The sequence below is a fragment of the Cydia fagiglandana genome, chromosome 2, assembly GCF_963556715.1.
Source record: "Cydia fagiglandana chromosome 2, ilCydFagi1.1, whole genome shotgun sequence".
Taxonomy (NCBI): Eukaryota; Metazoa; Arthropoda; class Insecta; order Lepidoptera; family Tortricidae; genus Cydia; species Cydia fagiglandana.
The window spans coordinates 18,368,966-18,394,361 of NC_085933.1; the positions used below are offsets into that span (position 1 = coordinate 18,368,966).

Sequence of the window (25,396 nt, forward strand, 5' to 3'; positions counted from 1 at the left end):
CAGTCGTTTCGACGCGCTTGTCTGGTCGTTCAATAACGATCGTGGCTTAAAAATATTATAAAAAAGTTTCATTAAATATTGAATACGCAACCTAACTAGGTTCCATCAATTTGAATTACATTTTTGGTTTCAGGGATCTCAGACAGGTTTATTTTTTACCTTCATTATAAGTACATACTAACCCCCTTATATTCATAAACGTTTAATAAAGTTGACAAGCCGATAATAATCGTTTGTCCCTTTCCATCATACCAATACATCGGAAAGGGACAAACGATTATTATCGGATGTCAACTTTAGTAAACGTTTATGAATAAGGGGGTTAGTTTATTTACTTTAACCGTTTCCATGAACCGTACCGTTCGGTCGTATTATATACTTAAAGCTTTAGTAATGTTCTTGTGAAACAGCAACATAAGAAATATTTCATGGTATTTAAAGATGTATTCGAACAAGAAAAAGAATTTGTCTGTGTTGTGACAATTTTTTGGCTTCTTCTCATTTGCATGTAAATTTGCAAGTACTTCTCAAGACCTTTCTAATCAGCCTAAACTGTGTGTTGTTATTATTTTACTAAGCATACTATATGATTAATCACAGATTCCGCGGAGCAAAAGAATGAGTAAATAGTATTCATACGGTTTAGGTTGCAACGCAAAGCAAATAGTATGAACATAGGAATATTTACTAAACTTTAGATCTAGGTAAATAGATCTAAACAAAGGCAATTGTTTTTCTCAACAGATTATTAGTAGTAAAACTAGTAACTATTATTTAATGTAGTGCCATTTTACTCTACGTGACGGTGCGCGGCGAAAGCACTGTCTCTAATCACTAAATTGATTTTGTCCATGCGAGTCCACACATATCGAGAGGGAATGGGTAATTCGAAAACGAAATCGATTCGATAATCGGCACTGCTGTGTCGTAACTTAAGCAATTTCATTTCGCTCAGCATGCGCCGACACTGGTAGAAAGTGACGTCTTTTTAAACTATGCGACGCTGGCATGCTGATGCAGGGGTGTTATTTCAAACACTTTAGCAACCGGCAAATCGAACGCTCAGGAAAACCAGAGGGGCTACCGCGAAAACCGAAACTCGCAAATTGCGGGGATCTTTCTCTTTTACTCCAATGAAGGCGTAATTAGAGTGACACAGACTATCCGATTACCAGTTTACTCAACAGCTCTGGTTCGCCTGAGCGATAGACTCGCGTGCAAACCGAAATACATAGGAATATTAGCGGTCAGGAGTCCTCTCCCAATTTCTCAAGACCGCAAATGTTTGCTCTATCCTTCTTTGTTTTGAGATAAGGCGATATGTAGTGAAGGGGACAGCACAAGTGATTCGACTTCAATAGTTGGTGCAAACCCAGGGCCGACGTGCTCGCAGGTTTGCACAATTCTATTAGTTCGGCGCGAGCGCGACGCAACATCAAGGTCGCCGCGGAGGATTAGATGCGCGCTTTTACCTAATCAAAATGCGGTAAGTGATTGAGAAAAAAAGTGGTATTTGTGGTTTCGACGCACACTTTGTTTTAGACACGTGATGTTTTGATTGGTGGGGTAGGGGGTAGGGTTACCTCTTCGTCCTCAGCGATGAACTCGATGATGGTCTGCTGCCTGTTCTGCGACTGCTCTACGGCGCTCAGCTTCACCGGCCGAGTGTCTGCTTGATCCAATACTGTAACAAGAGATCGTAATGTTTAATATTCGCATCATAACTTACGAATATAAAATAGTTATTTGTTTTACAAGGGGGCAAAGTTGTTGTTTAACTGCTCGTGCTAATATTGATACCCGAGCAAGCGAAAGATACCAAAATTGAACCACGAGCGTAGCGAGTGGTTCGAAAAATGGAATCTTGAGCGTTGCGAGGGTTTCAAAGCACGAGGGTTAAACAAAATTTGCCCCCGAGTGAAACACAAAATTTTTCACCACACCAACCTGAAGCAAATATTAAATGTAAAATATCAAACCAAATCAAATCCAAATGAATGTTATTAAATATTTATCATCCAAAATATCATTTAAAAGTCATTTCTACCAGCAAACATAAGAAACCAACTCAAAATTTGCATTTGATTACTTTGTCTCACATGTGAATAAAATGCAACTTTGCTATTAGTTTTTGAAGTGCAAAGTAAGCCTTTCCGAGCTGGTGTGGTGAAAAAATACATACTAAAATAAGGGATAAATATATTTATGTAGCAGAGATCACTCACAACTGTTAGATATAGGTTTTTATACATGTAAAGACTTTGATCATAACGTCTGAAACTCAAAAATTTTTTTTCATCAAACCCATACTGTGGGGTATATATGGATAGGTCTTCAAAAAATGATATTAAGGTTTCTAATATCATTTTTATCTAAACTGAATAGTTTGCGCGAGAGACACTTCCAAAGTGGTAAAATGTGTGTGCGAGTAGACGATTGTTTAGATGTAGACAGTCGGGACTGTTGCAGCCTTCGCGCGTTTAGTAAAAGGGAACCGACACACCCGGGGCTCATAATGCCCGATCTACAAACGTGTTTGGAAATGCAAACATTACTCAACCTTGACTATTTACACACTAATATTGACAGTATCGCCCAAGAGTTCCATGAAGTTCGTAGTTTAGGAAGTTAAAATAGAAACAGTCAAATGCGACACGTTTTGGACAATATTTGGGTTAATTTACCACAGCTGGCACGTTGTTTGTATTCAATACTTTCATAAGACATCCAAAGCGAGTTATTCTCTATCTGCCATTTCATTCCCATTCGTGATGAATTTTATAATATTTATGTTTTCTGAGAAACCTTGTTGCACTGGATGGGATGTGTGTTGAAATTTGGAATGTCCATTAGCCCCAATGGTCCAGATAATATTGTGGTCTGCGGAAATAGGTGTGAACTGTGAACATTGATTAGTCGTGCCGCGGACACTCGGACAGGTGTAGCGAATCCTCCCGTATCCGGCGCCCGCGGAAACGGCCCGTTGCTGGCACCGCATTGGCACGGTGATGATCACAAATCACAATACCTACCGTATACAGCAACAAACTGAGGCATCATTTCAATCGAGTCGGCGAGTCGCAGGCACTGAACCCCACCGGCGAACCAGTTTAAGATCAATCTACGAATGTCGAGTACTTTATGGGTAATTATGTATGGACAGTGTGGACGGGACGTTACACTGACTAGATTGTTCCGGGAAGGCGGGAGGTCGAATTTCGCAACAATTCGTGTTCACAGATTGCTACCGATAGGAACCCAGTAATTCACTAAAAGTGTTGTTTCGAATACCCGAATTAGTTGGTACCAAAAGTAGTAAAAATGGCAGGGATAGGCATGCTATCATTGCTCATCTTGTTTAGGTTCAGCATGCACATGGCACATCGGCAAGAATTCCAGCAACATTGCCGCTGTCGACATGCTACTGTCCCTGCCGGCATATTACCGCAGAATGATCTGAGAACAAACATGCTGCTACGGAATGTTAAACGCTCGTGCCGCTGGTTCTGACGCTCTCTGACCTTTGCCGATTCGGCCTTGAAACCGTTTCTGGCGGGGACCTCAGCCAGGGGCATGCACGACGTCCCTGCTCCCTGGACGGTCCCCAGCCAGTAATCGACAATCACAATTATACTGGTTAAACAATGGCGGTGAGCCCGCAAATCGGTGTGAATAATACGCCCATGTCCGGTGGAGTGAAAAATATCAACCGGCGAACACCACTCGATAACACTTCATCATTAATTTGGACGGTTGCTAAGTGCTAACCTCGTTATATGCACAAACAGTGACAAGGGAAATAGGCTTATTACACAACTTCTAAACACCACAGATGACGAGGTCCTGTGTTAACACTATAATGTAACAAAACACTTAGTGAAACTGATATCACCAATCTTGTAAGACTTCAGTAGAACAGTAATAATAGATCTGATTAGGTCAGCTCGTGTGGTGTTTTATTTATCTTATTAGTAAGGTACATCGGGATAACTTCGAAAGCGGGGTAATTTTGAAAATGGCAAATATTTAATATAAAACCATCAGAAGCACTTTGCACTTTTGTGCAATGCTTCGTATTTTAAATGTTTTTTGTTCATGTTTTGATTTAGATACGTACTGCATGTTATTATATTTTAGACAGTTTTTGTAGACATCTTATTCGATTTTTTTTTGTTTATTAAGGTTTGTAGCTTTGTATTGTTGTTCCAAATAAAAGTAATAAATAAGCGAATCCTGCGCATATGCTCCAGAGCTACAACTACATAGAGCATGAATGTGAGCGGGCAATGGGGGTCCAAGTAACCTTGGCAGAAGCGAGACTTTTACAAATTTATTTTTAAACTTTAATATTTTTTAATTGCAGTGCCCAAGGCGAATGCAGTAACCGTAAGTGCATTCAACGTTTCCTAGTTTCGTTGAGAGGAAGGAAAGTCAAAGCGTTAACTTTATGAATTAAATTAAAGTAGGTACGAGTTATTCAAGAACATCAACTGCAGAGTAGGAAAAACGTAAGTACATATTAAGTACATTAAATTTGAGAAACTTATTTCTCTTAGCTCTCAAATTATCAGTAATATATTGAGACAAGAACTAAATGGCTCTAGGGTTAAATTAAAACAAAAAGTTTCGCAAATGCGAGATGTTTTGGGGTGAGACCGTTTCATTATCTTCGCCAAAAACCTATCAGTAAATTACCAAGCGATCGTACACAATTAAAAGAAGGTAATGATTACAATTAAGCCACGAACGCTGTAATTCATGTTAATCTGTCCGTTAAATTGTGTTGATGCAACCGTATTGAATAGGCTACTGGTTAATACTAGCCAATATGTAAGTACATCGGCTCAAATCGTGACACGAGTATGCACATAGTAGAACACTTGACAGACAAGTCATTGATCCGTGTACGGTTGGCAAAAACTACTAACAGTTACCAATTGTAACGGTTAAGTGATCTGTGAACGATGTTCAAACATTCGACCCGTTTCGTTAATCATCGTTTGTTTTTAGCAACAAATAGACGGTTCATCGCACAGCAAAGGCATTATTTGTCAGTCATTTTTGTAGTTTTATTGTATTTAGAAACAAATTTCGATTTGAATTTGTCCTTTTATAAGGACATCGGGACGGGTTATAAAAACAGGTATATGACTAAGTACATTCGTCGACTACATCGACTTAGAACATCTTCACTTTTAAATAAACAATGCGCATTAGAAAACAACATTTCTAGGAAATAACAACGTGACCCGAAGCATATTAGCTATCCTTTGAGGAAAACCGTAGTTTATCCGACGGTGAGTTATGCCCATAGCGACATTAAATTACACTAAGCATGATCATGATCACTCATCGTTTAAGTATTTCTATTTTTTTTTATAATTTTTAATAATTGGTCGTGGCGAACATTCTACATGAGGTACTACCTATATTGTTTTCACCTCGGCCGCTCGAACGAAGGTAATTCGCTGCTTAAAAATAGTAAGAAAACTTCGATGTTACACTGCATGACATGCACTATTAATTTGAATATTAAAAAAAAATCCATTGTATGCCTAAAATTCCTTACATCATTTTGGAAAACAACCGATTTACCGATAGCTAAGAACCACTCGCTTTCACAAGAAAACTCGCTTTCTCGTAAAAAAAAAACGCATCGAAATCAGATTCGTTGGAGAGCTACGGTGCCACAGACCAGACATTGTTGGCGTCAAACATATAACACTCCTCTTTTTGAGTCGGCGCCAGTCGGGGGTTAAAAATACGTAGGTAATATTAAAGTAACATACATTCAAATCCCTCACTATCATATTTATATTTTTAATCTTCGGCAATATACAGTGGTAGTATCCTATTATTTGTCCTATTAGCAATTCGAACTCTCATTAAAAGTTTAGAACTGTAATATAATTGGAGATTGAAGTTCGCTAAAATTTCCATAACATTTCGTAAGAATGTAGAAGATATGTCAAATGATCTAGTTTCCGTTTATCCCTATTCACCCCGCCATCCCTATTCAGCCCGGTTGAAGGTATAAATCGTAACCGTAACCAAATAATATTAAGAGTATAATGGCAAAGAAAAGATTTAAAAACACTGCCAAATTTTCTCGCTATGCAGATGATAGTTTTGTATTGTAGATGCTTAGGTATTCTGTTTGGGTTGGGTTTCCCCCGTGGAGATTTTTTGCGCATTACGCAGCACTTCTAACAACATGGGAATCCCGTTTGGCAGCCTCCTGTTACAATCTGCACCGTCACGACAGGATTCCGGGAAGTGAAGGATACAAAACCATCAAATACAATGATATGCAATCCGCATAGGTAAAAAAATAAAGCGCAGAATAATGCTTGCTTATGATGAGATGAATTAGTCAGAATAGCAAAATGTAATTCAATCATGTTTACGTAAATGATGTCCTCCTAGACGTATATCCGTCGACGGCGACATCCTGACAAATTGAAAAGCGTCTTAAGAGTAATAAGGAGTACTACTACGCCTCTCATTGACTATGCCGCAATGAGAGGTGTAGTATTCAAAACTGATATCAATTAGCCAAAAAAGCAAAACGGTCCGACACAGATAATTTCATAATCATTTAGATTTCCAAATTTGGTTACTATTGGTTAAGTTTTGGAGGAGGAAACAGTCGAGTACAAAACCTCGATTATTGAGATTTTTACGCAGGATTTTTCGCCGTCCTTATTGCACTAGTTTTAGGAGCCGCTTCCGTTAGCGAGACGGGTATATTTACATAAAATATTTAAAACTCAGCTCCTGTTTCGTCTTAACTATTACGTGCTCATGCTCGAGCGTGGCTCGCAAATCCAAATTTGGTTTTGAAAGTGCGACAACACAAAACGCAGTAGAGCTGTCCATCAGATGCGTTCTGTGTATAAATAATCGTAGGAGGGCTCGGGCCGAGTTTTTCGGAGTCTTAATTTTCTATTAAAATGAAATTTGATTGTTTAGTTTGTTTACAAAAATAAATTTACTGTAAAAAAAAAAAAAAGAAAAAACTCTTATGTTGTGTGTTGCTGTGTCCGAGCGTCGACACTTTTCATTCAAGTAAATTTGAATGTACAATCTGTAGCTACATGTGTGATCCTGTAATTGGCTTTCCATCTCTTATTAATGTGGCATACTCTGTTTAGATAGCTGTTGGATCTCCATAACATAAATAAATAAATAAATAAATAAATAATAATTAATCTGATTATTACTCTGATTCACCTTTACCTATTGCAAGTGTACATTTTATAAGTAACCTAATTTCTTAATGTATAAAGAATTATCATGCGATACTGCCATTAAATGCAATCTAACATATTATGTGGCTTTCCATCAGAGAAGGGTCCTCTTTACTCCTTATGTACATGATCATAAGGACACTTCTCTGATAGAAAGCCACATATATTATATATTTACATACATGTTCCTAAACGTTTTTACCCGATTATTACATTAATTTAATATAATATATAAACGCGAGCGGCTCTGACGGAAAAACCAAAAGAAATTATGCTCAATCGAAAGAGCTTGAAAAAATATCACTTTTGAATCGAGAACATGTATCCGCAAAATTCGTATTGTCGAGTATTTTGCATTTAAAAGTGAAAAAATTTCGACAAAGAATGCAAATGTTCAATTTGTTGTTTGACATTTGACAGCTCTATGGTTTCGTTCAGAAATTGTAAATATTTTTACGTCCGTCATGCATGTTGGACAGATTGCTGGTGAGAGTGTGGGTAAGCCTATTTAAAAAAAACGACTACTGTCAGTGTAAGATGACACTGGTGACAGATGACACACAAACATGTTACATGTATTGTGCATTGATTGACGGGTAAAACCATGGTAAAACCAAAACTTTGTGCTTTACCAGTCTGAAATTAAGTTTAATTTTCAGTAAAGGGTCTAAATGTTTGTGACTAACCTAAGCCCTCCTACGTGTACACGCTCGACGCAGCTAGCCAACTTTATTGTCACGCGTGCAATAGAGTACCTATTAAAGGCCAAGTTCGGCCTGGCCAGCCAGGGTTCACGCTAGACAACGTCAACGATTTATTTGGGGTCGCCGTCATCGAAAACGATGAGGAGGAGGAGGACTATACTTACTAACGATGACACGGCACCGCCGCGTAAAACAAACCTATGCCGAAAATCGTGAGTATCTTTAACCGACATAATTGTTTCAATCTTTTATTATTGTTGTCATGTTGTTGACAAATAATTTTGTTACCTGAACAAACCTTGCCACAAACGCTGAAAAACAATGCAACGAAGGGCGGTTCGTAAAGATTTATTTACTGTATGTAACTATTGTCACGGTAAAATATTTGCCAGGTACCATCAGCAAAAATTAGCTTAGCATTCTGCATACAAATGTATATACAGGGGTACCATACCAAGCTAATAGCTTTGCCGACTGTACACAAAGTACTTGCAAATATAATATGCAGCAGATGCATACATATAATGTGATATAAATATAAGTCATACAAATCTTGGTAAGTGCTTTTCCTAAGATTAAAACTAAATTGAACTTTAATGTGCTGTGTCCACACACATGTATCCATGAATAATTATTATTATTTTATGTAGCTACTTAATATGTATAAACTATTTCTATCACCCAAAAAAAATGTGAAATTATTCCTTGCACCATTTCACTATCCCGGGTTAGGCCGGGTTGAGCAGTTAAACCTGGAGTTAAGTTACCATGGTTACCAGTACAGTTTGACACTGTTAGGCTCAGTTGCACCATTCCACTAACCTGGGGTTAACCGGTTAAATCTGGAGTTACCATGATTACCAGTACAATTTGACATTGGGTTAACGGTTTGACCGCTTAGCCCCGGGATATTGAGATGGTGCAAGTGGGCCTTCACAACAGAATAAATAATAGTACTAGATGCAGAAGACTCACTCTCTAACAAAACGTGTCTGTTACGATCAGCACAGATATGGCCGCTAGGTGGCGACAGCGCCACGCACGGCTTATGGCTTTCCCCAAAATTAGGGCGGAACGGATGTACTTTTAGCTACCTGTAGCAAAGCGACGAAATCACGGAGTGAGCCACGCCTGCCTTCACGGTTTAAATGCTTAACCCTGGGTTAGTGGGATGGTGCAAGTGGCTCTAATCTTCCCTTCCAGTTCCAGTTATACTTTTAAAATCTGTATTTATATACCCATACAATATTCATTTTTTGCAGATAGTTTCAAGTATTTTGAAGTAGCAAAGCGACGAAATCACGGAGTGAGCCACGCCTGCCTTCACGGTTTAAATGCTTAACCCTGGGTTAGTGGGATGGTGCAAGTGGCTCTAATCCTCACTTCCAGTTCCAGTTATACTTTTAAAATCTGTATTTATATACCCATACAATATTCATTTTTTGCAGATAGTTTCAAGTATTTTGAATGCTGTAGCCAGAAGACTGCCAGACAAATGTGGATTAATAAGGTTGTGGAGATAAAAAAAAATACATCCACACTACAGCATCCGAAATCTCAAAATCATTTGCTTCTATATCGAAGAGCTCTCTGGATTTTTTTGATGACTTTCCGGTATGTATAATGATAATTATATGCACAAAGTTTTGTTTCTTATGGACATGTATTTATTACATTAGGTATTTTATTTTTATTTAAGGTCACTTATCTTGACATAAATGCTGAAGGAATTTATTATGTCACTTTAAAAGGAGACAAAGAGCAGGACGGTATTATAAAACAAAGTTAAACATCACGGCCCGAAGACCACCCAAATGATGAAAATGTATTAACTAGGTTCAGTTCTTTTCAAATTTGTATTAAGGGGAGAAAATCCAAAATTAAAATTCAGATAAAAACTTTAATGTTTTAAGAAATTGTAAGTCATTTCAAGTTTTAGACATTTTGAAACAAAAAAATGTTTTGAGAAGAATGTGTTTGACAGATGGTAAAGCTGCGGTTTCTGCTGGGATGTGGGGATGCATAGCGAGGAATGTGTTTGTAAGAACCAATACAAATTGTCCTCCAGGACTGCGCTGAGTGAGGAATGAGGATAGGTAATTGAAGTAATTCTAATATTCACTCTAAAGAAACAAATCTACCTCTCTACGCATCCTTGCACATCTCTGATGGAATCATGGTCCTTGCTAATCTTTGGTGGAATACCTCATAGCCTTATTATACTTGGTTTTGTGAAAGGCTAACTTTATATGATATACTTAGTTTAATTCGTTTATTTATATGTATTTAATTGCAAAAGACTGATTGTTGTAGTAAATTGTACTATTTTTATATAAGATATATTTTTTGTAAATTCAAGTAAAAATAAATAAAAATAACGTCAGCATGTCTTTTTATAAATCGTCAGGTGAATTGAGATGAAATTGTACTCACAACTTCCATACTGACATTTTAGTGCCATGATGGGTGCATGAAATTTGGGTTCCCTCCTTTGAGATGGAAAAGTGGGTTAGTCCGTTAGGGGCTATTCATAAATTTCGTCATTTCAAATAAGGGGGAGGGGGTCTGGACATCGGATGATGCTAGCATGACGTAGGAGGAAACGGGGTCATTCGAAGCATGATTTTTGGATGATGTTAGGGGGAGGGGGGGTCAAAAATTCAAAAATGGTCAAATACGATGACGTAATTTATGGACAGCCCCTTAGGTGAGAGGTACAGAACCGAAATGCAACAAGTAAGCAGGTTAGGTTAGAACTGCTGCCTTTACAGAACAGAACTACGTACGACCAGAAAAGTGGGTTAGGTTAGGTTTGAACTGCAATCCTTGAAGAACTGAACTGCTACCATAAAAATGGTTTAGGTTAGGTTAGAACTACGATCCTTACAGAACCGAACTGCTACCAGAAAAGGGGGTTAGGTTAGGTTGGAACTGCGATCCTTATAGAACCAAACTACTAACAGAAAAATTGAAAAGTGGGTTAGGCCGTTAGGGGCTATTCATAAATTACGTCATTTCAAATTAGGGGGGGGGGGGTCGGGACATCGGATGATGGTAGCATGACGTAGGAGGAAACGGGGTCATTCGAAGAACTTTCGAATTTTTGGATGATTTTAGGGGGGGGGGGTCAAAAATTGACAAAAAACGATTACGTTAAGTCCGGTTAGGTTAGGTCCGGTTATTTCAATATCAGTTACTATAATCACTATAGAGGTTACTATAGCCACTATAGAAATGCAAAAAAAAACATTTTAAATCATTTTCGAACTAAACCTGCAATAAACCGGGCTCTTGAAAATGTTGGCAATGATTGTTCGGGCAAACATTATTAAGGTCAACTAATTACCCTCCTTTGCGTCGCGCAGTCGGGTAAAAAGGGGAAAGATCGAGGTTTTAATAAACGCATAAGTATAAAGTTTTCGGAGATGGGATAGCTAACCGCCGCCTTGATAAACGTATAGTCTAAAATGAAATAATTATTTAATCCAAAATGAGTATTATCTTTTATTATACCCGAGCGAAGCCGGGTTCTTATCTAGTTACATTATAAACTTATCAAAACTACGTGTAATTAACAATCGTCCACTCAATAAATACCTACATTATATATATAATCACTTAACAAAAAAAGCCGCCAATTCTTTATTGACTTCTCTTAATGTCGATAAACAAAGCCAAAACTAGTGATAACTAAAGGCTCTTTATTCCGTTTTGTGGACCGCTCGCTCGTGAAGATAAAGGGTGCCGCTTTATACAGTGTAAGTATATACAGTATTATACACAAAAGCTTTAAGATGACCAATTATCACATAAACTATTGTTATTATTAACTAAGTACTAAACTTGATAACAACAAATATGCAGTACATTAATAATAACATTTCGGCTTGAGGATGGTGGACGACCGCTTCTTTATACAAATGTAGTCTCCATTTCCCTCTCTACTTATTGACAATATGGAAATACATAATTACATGTATATTAACCATGGCTATGCCATTTCGATCGGTTTTTTCCAATTTTTAATGTGTTTAGCTCAGTGGTTCTTAACCTAGGGGTAATTACCCCCGTGGGGGTAAAACTGGTATTTTACGGGGGTAATAAGCTAACCTAATATAACAATACAACAAACGTACACGTTTTATTTTTTATTACCATTGGGAGGAGGGGTAAAATCAGGTTCCCTAGTTAGTCATAGGGGTGACCGGACTGAAAAGGTTAAGAACCACTGGTTTAGCTGTTTGCGCGCTCTCCTCCACTTTCCTCTGTGTAGAGCCAGTTTTTAGGGTTCCGTACCCAAAGGGTAAAACGGGACCCTATTACTAAGACTTCGCTGTCCGTCCGTCCGTCCGCCCGTCTGTCTGTCACCAGGATGTATCTCACGAACCGTGATAGCTAGACAGTTGAAATTTTCACAGATGATGTATTTCTGTTGCCGCTATAACAACAAATACTAAAAACAGAATAAAATAAAGATTTAAGTGGGGCTCCCATACAGCAAACGTGATTTTTGACCAAAATTAAGCAACGTCGGGCGTGGTCAGTACTTGGATGGGTGACCGTTTTCTTTTTGCATTTTTTTCCGTTTTTTTTTTCTTTATGGTATCGTGCGCGTCCCTTCGTGCGCGAGTCCGACTCGCACTTGTCCGGCTTTTTATAAACCATTGCTCATTAAATTATATAATTGCTCGATAATATTAAGGAGCCAAGTGTGAGTGTGCCATTTAATCAATCTGACTGAAACACGATGAGCATACATAGCCATAATACATCAGCTCCATTCTTCGCAATTCTGCTTCTTGTTCACTTCATATAGTTTGAATTCATAACCGTCTAGACTTGTAATAAAACTCATTTGCAAGTGACTCCTACCAGTTCTGCCTTGAGTCGCGGCTCGTAAAACCGTCGTTTTCTGAATCATAACGCACGCAAGTCGACGTCAAACGAGGAAATAATGCAGCGAGAATTAACATTTTAGAATTAGAAGTATTTGAATGGGAGCTGGCACATCGTCTTTCCTCATCGTCACTCGGTAGATTAAGCACCGGTAATGGTAATGCCGGTAATGGTATCATAAAGGCTACAACTCTCTAACACGCCTTTTAATTGAAATTGAAATTATTTATTTCAGGCATAGAACCCATAGTGTTAGTACAAAATATATAATTTAACTACCTATATCTATGTTAGTGTACAATATGTAAAATAATAAATACCTAAAACTACTTAATACTATTTATTTTGATGATGCGTTGGGTTCGTGAATTAATACAGTACGAAAATTTTTTGGCATTTTCACAGGTATAGGTAATCTTTATATATAAACGCGAGCCGGTTTAACGGTAGACCTAAATGAAATTATGCTCAATCGAAAGAGCTTGAAAAAATATCACTTTTGAATCGAGAACATGTATCCGCAAAATTCGTATTGTCGAGTATTTTGCATTTAAAAGTGAAAAAATTTCGACAATCAATGCCATATCAATGTCAAACAAAAGGTCGGCCATGTTGGTTGACATTGACAAGTGCGTTCGGAAACTCTGAATTACCTTTGGATCCGGCATGCGTGTGACATACGACAAGGTGTTTGGTTCGAGCGTGTAGAAAGCCTATTTAAAAAAAAAACGACTACTGTCACTAACTGTAAGATGACAGATGCATTATTGATGGGAATGACGGGTAAAAACGAAAACTTATTTTTCAGTTTAAATGTTTGTGACTACAATACTAACGATGACACGGCACCAACGCGTAAAACAAATATATAAACCTATGCCGAAAATCGTGAGTATCTTCAAACCATATAATTGTTTCAACTTTCATTATTGTTTTGTTGTTGATACATAATTTCTCACATAATTTTGTTACTTGGACAAACCTTGCCACAATTGTTGGTTTATGACAATAGTTCCCATTGTATTCCATATGTGAGACCCATTACATGTTACAAAGTTCATAGCTGATAGCGCTGAACGTCTCTTTGGAAGTACTTAAATACATAGAAAACATCCATGACTCGGTAACAAATATCTTGGCTCATCACACAAATAAATGCCCTTACCAGGATTCAAACCCAAGACCTTTGGCTTTATAGGTAAGGTCACCACCCACTAGACCAGACGGGACACAAATTTTATATACAGTATACTCAGTTGTATTTATACATTTCAGAATGGAAGGAAGAACCTTGAAGGAATGTGCTTGACAAACTAAAGCGAGATGAAAGTGAAGTTAAGTCACAAAAGTAATTCAAAGAAACTCTTGAGTTAAAGAATCAGTTGACTCCACCCTGATTATATGATCCAGTGTGATGTGAACCAGTGCGAACAACTACAGTGTATGGTGGACATATTTGTGCTTTAGACTAACTTCAAAGAATCTGAGTGATGTGAGTGGATGCCGAAGACCGGGCAGTGGAGAAGACTGAGCAGGAAAGCAGACCCCGGCGCTAGGCCGGGAAAACGCAAGGTTTAAGAAGAAGTAATCTCCGGAATCAATGTAAGTTGAATATAAGATTAAAATATATATATATATATATATATATAATATAGTATGTATAAAAAGATATATTTTATGCTGATTCAAATAAAAGTGTGAATAATAACTTCAGAGTTTGACTTAAATAAATCGTCAGGTGACAACTAAAACAAAATTAATTACTGCTACAATTTCAGAGTCATAGTGAAGCTTAGTACATAGTACCAAAACAAGGTTGATTTTTAGATTCTGCACCCAAAGGGTAAAAACGGGACCCCTATTACTAAGGGTTTAGTCTCATTTCTACAGATACCTATCACAGATTACCAATTCTACAGATTTTCAATTTTACAGATTCCCAATTCTACATAATTTCAATTTTACAGAAGCTTAATTCTACATATTCCCAATTCTAAATAATTTCAATTTTACCTTAGGGGTGGCCAGGTGGAACGCTGGGCCTTCAGTAAGAAGTGCATATACTTGGAAAAATTCGACCTATGCCGCTGGGGTCCGGTGGCCAAATGGCACAGGCACCAGCCGCTAGAGGACGCTGTTTCGATTCCAGCCTGGGGCACTGGAGGCCTTGGTCACTTTTTAGGGTTCCATACCCAAAGGGTAAAAACGGGACCCTATTACTAAGACTCCCCTGTCCGTCTGTCTGTATTTCATGATCTTATGAACCGTGATAACTAGACAGTTGAATTTTTCACAAATGATGTTTTTCTGTTGCCGCTATAACAACAAATATTAAAATTTTTTATAAAAAAGATATAAGACCCAATATATATTAAAGCCAATACTAGGCTGGATATGAGCGATGAAATGAGTAAGTTTTTATTAAAATGCCATGTTGGTGGCAAACAAGCATACAAGGCTATTAGTGACTAGAAAGCATCTCTCTCTGCATCTCTGACCGGTTACAAATCTATACACTTTATTAGGGTTCCGTACCCGAAGGGTAAAAACAAGACCCTACTATTACTAAGACACCTCTATCCGTCTGTCTGTCTGTAGGTTGTATCTCATAAACCGTGATAGCTAGACAGTTGAAATTTTCACCGATATTTCATTTCTGTTGCCGCTATAACAACAAATAAGTACTAAAAACGGAATAAAATAAATAAAGTGGGGCTCCCATGCAACAAACGTATGTTTTTGCCGTTTTGTGCGTAATGGCACGAAACCTTTCGTGCGCGAGTCCGACTCGCACTTGGGCGGTCCTTCTTAGAAGGTATATGACATTTATTTCAGTTTACTTCACTGTTCGTCTGTCACCAGGCTGTATCTCATGAACCGTGATATGTAAGTAGCTAGGCAGCTGAAATTTTCACAGATTATGTATTTTTGTTGCCGCTATAACTAAAAAGTATGGAACTCTTCGTGAGCGAGTCCGACTCGCACTTGGTCGGTTTTTCTTAGTATATCCCATCACACAGGCGCGTTTTGTAAGCGGCGCGTGAGCGGGGCGCGCCGCTTTTTCATTTAAACGCTCGCGCCCCGCCCGGAAAACGCGCCTCTGGGGCTATTCATAAATTACGTCATTTCAAATGGGGGGGGGGGGGGTCCGGACATCAGACGATGGTAGCATGACGTAGGAGGAAACGGGGTCATTCGAAGCATGATTTTTGGATGATTTGGGGGGGGGGGGGGGTTATAAATAAGGGCTTTACAGAACCGATCTGCGACCAGAAAAGTGGGTCAGATCAGGGCCCGTAGCCAAATTACATTCGCTCCGTATCGATTCGATCTCTACGTTCGCGAGCGACTGGTCGATAATGTTTATAATAACCTAGCCAAGAGGCAATCTTTTTAGTTAACGCTCATTCGACGCGCCAAGTCGGTAAAAATTAATTTTTGTCTGTGGTTCTCGTTCAAAACCGTCAAGAAACGTCATCTGTCATCTGTCAAGAGTGTCAAGTGAACAGCGAATCTAATTTTGGAGAAAATAATTGTTTTATCGGTAAGCAAATTAAATATTTTGGTATTTGTCTAACTTAGTTAATCACAATTTCGTCATAAAATAACTCTATATAGTGTAATATTTGAAGAGTGTGTTGTTAATTGCATATAATTTTGACCTAAAGTTAACAATTTCAGACAGCCGTCGTCCCCGCAGCCCCAACCAAGGCGGCGGCGCAGCCAGAGCGGGCAAGAGCGGGCTCCGCGGGCTCTTCTTCCACGCTGAGAAGTCCTCGCCAAGTTGGCACGTACAGTCAAAGCTGCCGCTGCAATCTTCATGGCACTTACCAGTGCTAAGGACATACACTGCTGGCTTACTTGACCAGAAGAGACAATACTTTAAGCGTTAGTAATGATTCAAACCGTGAAGCGAAATTGTGGACAGGTTTGCCCGAATCAGTGTAACCTCAGTGAAATCATTTACTTCATAGACTTCAAACATTTTCGAAATTAACAAAAGTCAAGCGGACATTGAATACATAGATGTTATGCATTAGATATGATAAAAGCTGCCTGTGAAACCAAAACTAATAAATCATATTGTTACTTAATATTATTTTTTTATTACCTACTGTCTTTGCTTTTTGTTCATATTTAACCTTTTGTATGCTCCTGTCAAAAATTAGTAATTTATATATCAATCATAATTAAATAAAATAAAATAAATAAATAAATATTGGGGACGATACACATACTTATATAGACAAATACATACTTATATACATAGAAAACACCCATGAATCAGGAACAAATATTAGTGTTCATCACACAAATAAATGCCCTTACTGGGATTCGAACCCAGGACCATCGGCTTAGCAGGCAGGGTCAATACCCACTAGGCCAGACCGGTCGTTTTTTAAAGACAACTTTTAAAAATTAATGCATTTTTTTAAAGTTGAATATAGGTAAGTACATGGGAGCAGATCTGCTCCTAAGCATACCAAAAGTTAAGGTGGTAACCACCATAAATAAATGAAACTATGATTGGGTTAAAAAGTTAATTTATTTTATTGAAAATCTGTTAATGAAAGATGCAGCAGGTATTTTTTGCCGGCAGCATGAAAACAGTAGCCAAGCATTCTTTTGTTTGTACATATATTATGTACAGTGTTTAAAAACAGTAAACCAACACTCAATATATTTTTGTGGTTGTACATGTGACATAGTTTCTTCCCTTGATCCTGGCTTTGGAGCACCATAAAGTATTGGTTCATATGCCAAGGCTGCAATGAATATCCAAGTCACCTGAAACAAAACGAATGCTTAGTTTTTCAACAAACTTTGTAACATTTGGTTATAACACTTATTCTCGACCAGTCATATGACAAAAAAAACTAAATGTTTTGTGTAAGTATATGTTAAGATTATTTTTATATAGTGTGTAGGTACAGTTAGCTGCAGAGAAAAGGTACCACCGCTACATAGAAGTTTGTATGCAGGGGTGGTACCTTTTCTCTTCAGCTGACTGTACCTGTGCCTGCCAAAAGAAGTCATATACGATATGTTTCATAATATGAAAAAGTTTCAATAATATGGTTGATAATTGATATGTATGACAACAGCCCGTCTGGCCTAGTTGGTAACTAGTGACTAGTGACCCTGCCGGTTAAGCTAATAATCCTGAGTTTGAATCCCCGGTAAGGAAATTTGTGTAATGAGCACAGATATTTTGTACCTGAGTCATGGGTGTTGTCTATGTATTTAAGTATAGTTTGTCAAAGGACTGTCTCATTTCAAACAAAGACAGAGAGAATCATACTAGCTTTGTCATATACTAGTACTAGCACCCAAAAGATAACTATGAGTATAGTTTTCCTGGTTCTTACTGACTGACAAATTGGTTTAACCATCTATATATAGTTATCTAAGTACCCTAAGTACCCACAACACAAGTCTTCTTGAGCTTATTGTACAGTCCGACAAGAAATTTTAGAAATTAAAAAGTAGCAACACTGTAGTCTCGTCCCTTTCAAATCAATTTAAGAAAATGGGATGACACTACAATATTGCTAGTTGTTAGTGACCTTGCCTACGAAGATGATGGTTTTGCTTCCCGGGAAGGGCATTTATTTGTGTGAAGAACATTTGTTCCCGAGTCTTTATCTATATTTGTAAAGCCTTTACCTATATACCTTTGCCTTTACACATTCAATTCACTTTCCTATTGAAAAACAAGTGCTTGCCATTGTGCATATGGGTACCAAATTTAATCTACACCGTTCACCGGTTTATATTTGATGACGTAACAGGAACACATTTGTTATTTTAGCATTAATAACATATTTTATATACTTATTAGTAGGTATAGTAGGGATAAGTTATTGACTCACTCTTACCTTTGTAGGGACGTTATTACGTGTTGCATTTGTGGGTGCATAATCCATTTTTCCATGACACTGTCACTATAGATAGGTAGATATTCAGCGCCTCGGTCACATTGGATCCTTTGGGTGAAATGCTGCGTACGGCCCACAATCCTTTGATCGTAGCAGTCCTTTCCTAAGCAGTTTCAATAGAGGCGATTTTTCAGACGGCGCCTGCGTCTAAGCGACACTTCCGCGTTGTTCGCCGCCCACAATGATGTTGACGTATGCTTTTTACTACAAATTTTAATTTACAAACACTATTATTCGGTATTTTCTTGTGCTTCGATAAGTTATCTGCAAGGGGATAGCTCGCGCTACGTAGCTACACCTAGGAGGCGATAATGATTTGATTTCGCTTGTCAAAAGTGTCACTTGGCTAGGCAATGTATGACAGATGGCGAATCCCGGTAACGAAAGTTTTGCGTTTCGTTACAACATTGCAACTTGGCTAACATTTTTGTATTCGTTAATATTTTTCGACAGACTCATCTACGGTACCTGTCATTCCCATACATTTTTTATCGATTCGTTAGCGATATCTTTTTTCGAAATGTGTTTTGGCTAGGCCCCCAGAGCTGCGATCCTTATAGAACCAAACTGGAACCAGAAGTGGGTTAGGTTAGGTTAGAACTGCGACCCTTACAGAACCGAACTGCTACCAGAAAAGTGTAATTAAAAAACCTAACCTGGGTTAGATTACGTTTTTTTATTACATATTTGTTTTTAGATATATCGGAATAGTACGTTTAGAGTTATACTGTATGTTATGGATTTAAAGTTATCGGAGATGAGATAGGTATGTAACCGCCTTGATGAAGGTTTGAAGTCTTAAAGTAAATAATAATTACTCAATTCAAAATTAGTACCTATTATTATAATTTATTTTACCCGAGCGAAGCCGGGTTTTCATCTAGTACATATATGTTTGCTTTCTGAATATAAAAGGTAAAGTTAATCATATACTTATTATGTATATTTATTTTTCAATAAATTATCAATAAAAGCAAAAAGTGTAAGGGAAAACATTAGTATTTGTAATTGTATGACTACGAGCGGATTACACGCAACGCCAGCTCAACGGTTCTATTAGCCAGAGTGTCTCATTGCTGGGCAAAGGCCTCTCCCCTTGATTTCCACGACTCCCGATTTGGTGTTTCCTCCGGCCAGTTGTTCAGTAAACTGTCCAGGTCATCCCGCAGTCTCTGTTTGGGCCTACCCCGTCAACGTCCCTCTACCGGCATCCACATGTATTTTACTTAAAATTAAACTTATGCGACTTGAAGAAACGAAAATATTTTTATGGAGTCGGTATTAGAGGTAGTCAAGGCTTGATTACCTAGGAAGCATTACGCGATGAATAATAAACGTATAAAAGCGAGTTCGTTTGACTGGATTCTCACGGTTTTCCGGAGGCACCTACCTACGAGACAACGCATTATGAAACTGAAATTTAGTTGAGTTCCGTTAAAGCTTACGTATGCTTACATTATTATTTTATTCTTGAATAGAACTTTGTAATGCTATTCAGAAGTTACATTTGAATATGAAAATAAACGAGTTTATTTGACTTCTTGCCTTCCTTCCTGAGCTTACTGTCGGGCTTATTAGTCATTTTGAGAATGTATTTATTGTAGCAGGGACCAAATAATATTATAACATAGCTACAAAATTAAATGTATCTATGAAGTTGCAATGTAGCATTTATTTTGTACCTACAAGAACATAGTTAAATAGATCGATATATTTACGTGCCAAGGCCAAGTGGACCTTGCAGTGCAACCATGCACATTGCACATTTCACCGAGCATGCTCTTGCATGCGGGCATCCTTCCACGAATATAGAATAAGTCCTCAGAACAATATTCGAGAGAGGCGTAGGTACCTTATCAATACACATACTTACCTACAACATCAGTTCATTTAAGAGTGTCAGGTTTATTCGGTAATGCATTTTACCATTCGACTATGTATGTGAAATTTCTTGGATTTTCTTGGTAGGTTGACAAGTAATGAAGAGCTGGAGTATTTCCGTCACCACATTAATAGGTACGTACAAAATTATACAACTTTAACATACATCGCGTAGGCCAACGACAGGAACGTTCGATAAGAATAATTCACGTAACTAATTACGAGAAAAAAGCCGTGGGAGTCAATTGATTACGAGAACGAGACAGGTAACCGGAGAATATACAAGGCCTACCTACGTAACATTTTAAAATCTCTATTGAACAGCAAATATTAATCAAGAACGAAGTACACGGTAAACATACTTCCGCCGCTGCATACAGAACGGCGAGGTCGTTCCTTGGAGGGCCCTTCATATAATAGGCCGTGAGTGCGCCTTCAAATTTAAACGCTCATGCACATGTTTGAGCTTTATCATAAATACTGGCTTAACTATGCCCAGAATACAGATGTTTAACGTGCTCGTCTGACTTTATACACTTATGTATAGTGTATAGGACTTATCCTATACATAAGTGTCATAAGAAGTGTAAAATAACCCTCCTTTTGCGTTGCCGTAATCGGGTACAAAATGCTTACATGGGGATTATCCAAATCAACAGAACTAAGGAAACAAATGACGCGATGAATTTTATTCAAACATAAAATATCGTTTGTCAACAGGAAAATAATGCCAAATGGGTTACACATAATATAATTGTAAAATTACCGTTCGTCAAAAATATTAGTTTAGTTTCCTGTTTTGTGGGATGCTCTATATCACTCTTCTATATTAGTGCGACAGTTGCGTTTCGTTCGCTACGGAGCGTAAACGATTGGCATGTTGGCTACGCACCCTGTACAGATAGGCAAGAATTGTTTTCACGCCGCCTAAAACGTCCTTGTCCACATTTTATTGTGTGCCACTTCAGCGGCACATTATTGGCGCGGTCACATTGCCCTAATGGAGTTTTATTACCGATACAGTTCACACCGGTATCAATGGTTTCATTCCGATTAAAATCAGTTCGCTCGCAAATTGGTCCCGGTGACGGCATATCGCCGACGAAGGTGACACTAACAATCGAAATCTCCATAGGCAGACTATCTTTTTATATTAGATTTATTATAAGGTCTCTAGTAGCTATAGCAGCTCAGGATCAAGTGCTTGTGTAGGAGGTACATATCTAGTTGTCTAATTGTCTCAATGTTATTCAATGTATGGATGGAAGCTTCTACACAGGGATCGCAGAGGTTCTGAAGCCGTCACAAATAACGAAGAGAACGGACGCGAGTTTTTTTTTCCTACTAAGGTGCTTTCATAATGTCTTGAAAAAGGTTGATTACCACCTATCTTTAAATTACAGTTGAACAAAGGAACATACAATTTAATTAAATACAAGAATTAATGTCGCATGTACGCACACAATCCATCACAATTGCACATGCAACCTTCGACACACCTAAAACACAATAGCGTTAACAAGATGCTAACTTACGTTCATCAATGGCATAGGATGACATCGAGCTAAACGGATTATTATTGTACACACCTTTTTTTTTTAATTAGCCTGTAGGGGTGTCCCACTGCTGGGCAAAGGCCTTGTACACACCTATTATAACATAAATATATCTGCATGCCTTCTTCCTCCTCCTCTTAGCGTTTTCCGCGTTGCATTCCAAACGATCCCGAAGTTCGCTTATAGCTACTTTTAATTTCTGAAATGTCTGATGATGCATGTTGTCTTCATTTTGCATCATAAAGGAGCACTGTATACACGCGGCAAGCTTTATCTTTTTACCAGGATTTGGTGTGCAGTCTAATAATAATCCACTTTTCTATACAGCTTTTATGTATAGTCGACGTTAAAGGTATGTTTATATTTTTCGCCTTATTACAAAGAAACAAGGTGCAAAAGTGTAAATATATCTTTGACCTCGACTGTACTTAAGTTCAAGCACTTACTATACCCAACTATAAGTTTTTACGAAAGGGACTAATTCAGATATTACAACTCGGAGACCAAACTATATGTTTTCCTCAATAATAAACTAGTCGTAAATATCCAATGATAGTCCGTAATTTCCGAGTACCTTGACGGGTAGGCATGTTGGATATAACCACATAAGTACCTAATTATGTGATTGTGAACATATTCACATAATAACTGTAACAATACATACAAATTAAACTGTAACCGCAACGCAGGTGACCAAGCCCAAGGGAATGCGGAGCTGAATATCCTTTTTGTTTTCGCATTAAACAATACATACTTTTAATACCGAAACAGTCGAAACACGACCGGTAAGCGAAATCCAGTTTAATCGCAAACATTCGAGTAGGTATTTAAAAACAACGAGTCGCCAAAAGTCGGCCAACCTGAATAACCGCGCCGTCGACAAACACGTAGGAGGAACTGTGCGAAATGTTAGCTTGCTCGACTACTTTACCCGTTGCCATTTTTAAACTTGTTATTCGATTGTATGCTTCCAGTTCTGTTTCTATTATTATAACAAATACTTAGTTTATTCACCGCCATCACCTTTAGCGTTTTTTTAAGGTTTTTTTAATAGCCACTGTCTGTTGAGACATCTCAATTGTCTGATTTGTGAGACAGCTTTACCCCGGCGACAGATGTGACAGAAATCACAGAAAAGAGTTCAGAATCGAAATCGTTTAAAGAGCTTTACTCTAAGAATTAGAACCAGCATGTAAGTAAAAAGGAACCCATAAAAAAAAACAATGTACCTATGTATACGAATCGACAACTTCCTGCTCCTAATGAAGCGGGTTAAGTACGTAAAATAGTACATAGAGATATCAAGTACAACCAGTATTATACATTGTAAGCTAAACCATAATCAATGGCAACTCAATTGCATAATGGATCATTTGGATAATCTCTCCTTTTGTAACAACTACCGTCACACACAATAAGACCAGACACAATTAACGAGCCCCAGGCTGCTGTTCCCATCGTTCGCCCACTATAGGCGAGTCGGAAGTTCAACTAACCTCTAACCAGTAACCAGTGTAAAACATGGGACGATTATTTGTTTACTTACACTAATGCAAAACAGTTTGCAAGTGATACGACACTCTTAGCGAATGTTACCATTCTCGCATTTAAATTTGTTTACACAGGTTTACTTGGAGTTCGGAGACTGTCTCCGGAAATATATCGCCATGTGAGCGTTAAGTGTCACACTTAACCTCTAGCCACCCAGACGTCAAAATTTGCCAATAAAAATGCAATTTTGATATGTCAAAAATAAGGTTCAAATTAGAATGTAACAGGAGACCTTTTTATAGTTCTCTGGGCGGCTAGAGGTTAACGCTCACATGGCGATATATTTCTTCTCGGATTACGATAATAATGTCTAGGACATAATGTCAGGCGATAAACTAGTGCCACGGAAAATAAAGCTCTAAATCGTACAGCCAGATTGTTAAATCAATATTACATTAGTTTTTTTATATTTCGAAGGATTCGACTGAGCGTTTGAATCGCCTGCACTCTGCAACCGATCGAAATAACACCCCCGCTGACGCGCCTTCGTCTAAGTGCCTCTTGATAATATCGTCTTCAAGATGACTAAGGCCGTGGCACTGATGCAGTTATTTATGACAAGTCACGACACGGAACTCTACTTAGTCACAAACGAAATTAAGGTTACCTACCCAGTCGAGATGCAAACCGATGATCCTACACTTTCACCAGCATCCTAAATTTCGTGACAAACGTGTACGAATAACAGTTTACTGTAAAAGCCATGACGTGATGCTAATTTTCAAATAAACATTCGAGTTTATTCAAGTCAAGACTCACTAAGCGAGGCGTTGAGTGGAATAGAAACGGACTTTCATTATCAGATTTCGTAGAGGGTTAACGGAGTTTTCAGGCAAGGCTGCAGCTATTTTAAGGTCGCTGCTTATGCAACGTGATTCTTTACTTGCGGGGCCAGGGCGACTTTGTTAGGGGTCCTCCCGATTCGACCACTTTTTACTGTTGCTCAAGCTGCGTATGCATACAGGAACATTCAGTCAATTTCTGTAACGGAAACCCCGGAAACCTAATGTCGCCAACGAGACCGGATACGGAATGATGTCGTAACGACTGCTGTAGCCGATAAAGACCACCGGAAATTTACATGCACAGCATTATCACAACATAGCACAGCAAACGTCTATGTAAGTTGTCGAATTATACTTTAGCGAGTAACAACTACTTGTTATACATAACTGTCTTACATCTGTCTCGAGTTTTCGACGTGTGAAAAGATAAAACTACATTTAGGCATTATGAGTAGCTGAATAAGTTTATTCGACTATTCAATATTGATCTTGAGAGGTCGATACCGTATAAAGAAGAGTCTGGAAAGTTCTCAAGACTATAGACTGTAAATATGTATATATATTCACGATCATAAATAGTCATGCACAATCTCAACATTCTCAGCCCATTCCAACGACATAAGAGAGAATGTGTAATATGTGTATACATATTTATGGCTGTGACTGGACTGTGCTGTGCCTACATTAGAGAAAATCTGAATTAGACGCTTCCTGTTAACGGATACACACATTCAAGAGATATCAAGGATCTTGTGTTCTGCCTCCGGTGATTTCAAATTATACGAATCACGGATTAAATTTAAAATAAGCGAAATCCTGAATTAAGTCAGCATA

General features: G+C 38.1%; 1 protein-coding gene and 1 long non-coding RNA gene across 2 annotated transcripts in view; one reads left to right on the plus strand and one right to left on the minus strand.

Annotated features, from left to right (window-relative positions):
- The window catches only part of LOC134677777 (E3 ubiquitin-protein ligase RNF19B-like), a 49,877-nt gene that overhangs the window by 19,854 nt on the left and 4,627 nt on the right, over positions 1-25,396 (minus strand). Inside the window, exon 2 of the mRNA XM_063536207.1 lies at positions 1,584-1,684. Coding sequence (XP_063392277.1) covers positions 1,584-1,684 — 101 coding nt within the window. The remainder of the gene's footprint in view (positions 1-1,583; positions 1,685-25,396) is intronic.
- Positions 7,519-10,026, plus strand: LOC134679661 (uncharacterized). The gene is made up of 3 exons (XR_010100371.1): positions 7,519-8,166; positions 9,403-9,568; positions 9,654-10,026. It is a non-coding gene; the product is annotated as an uncharacterized LOC134679661 (long non-coding RNA).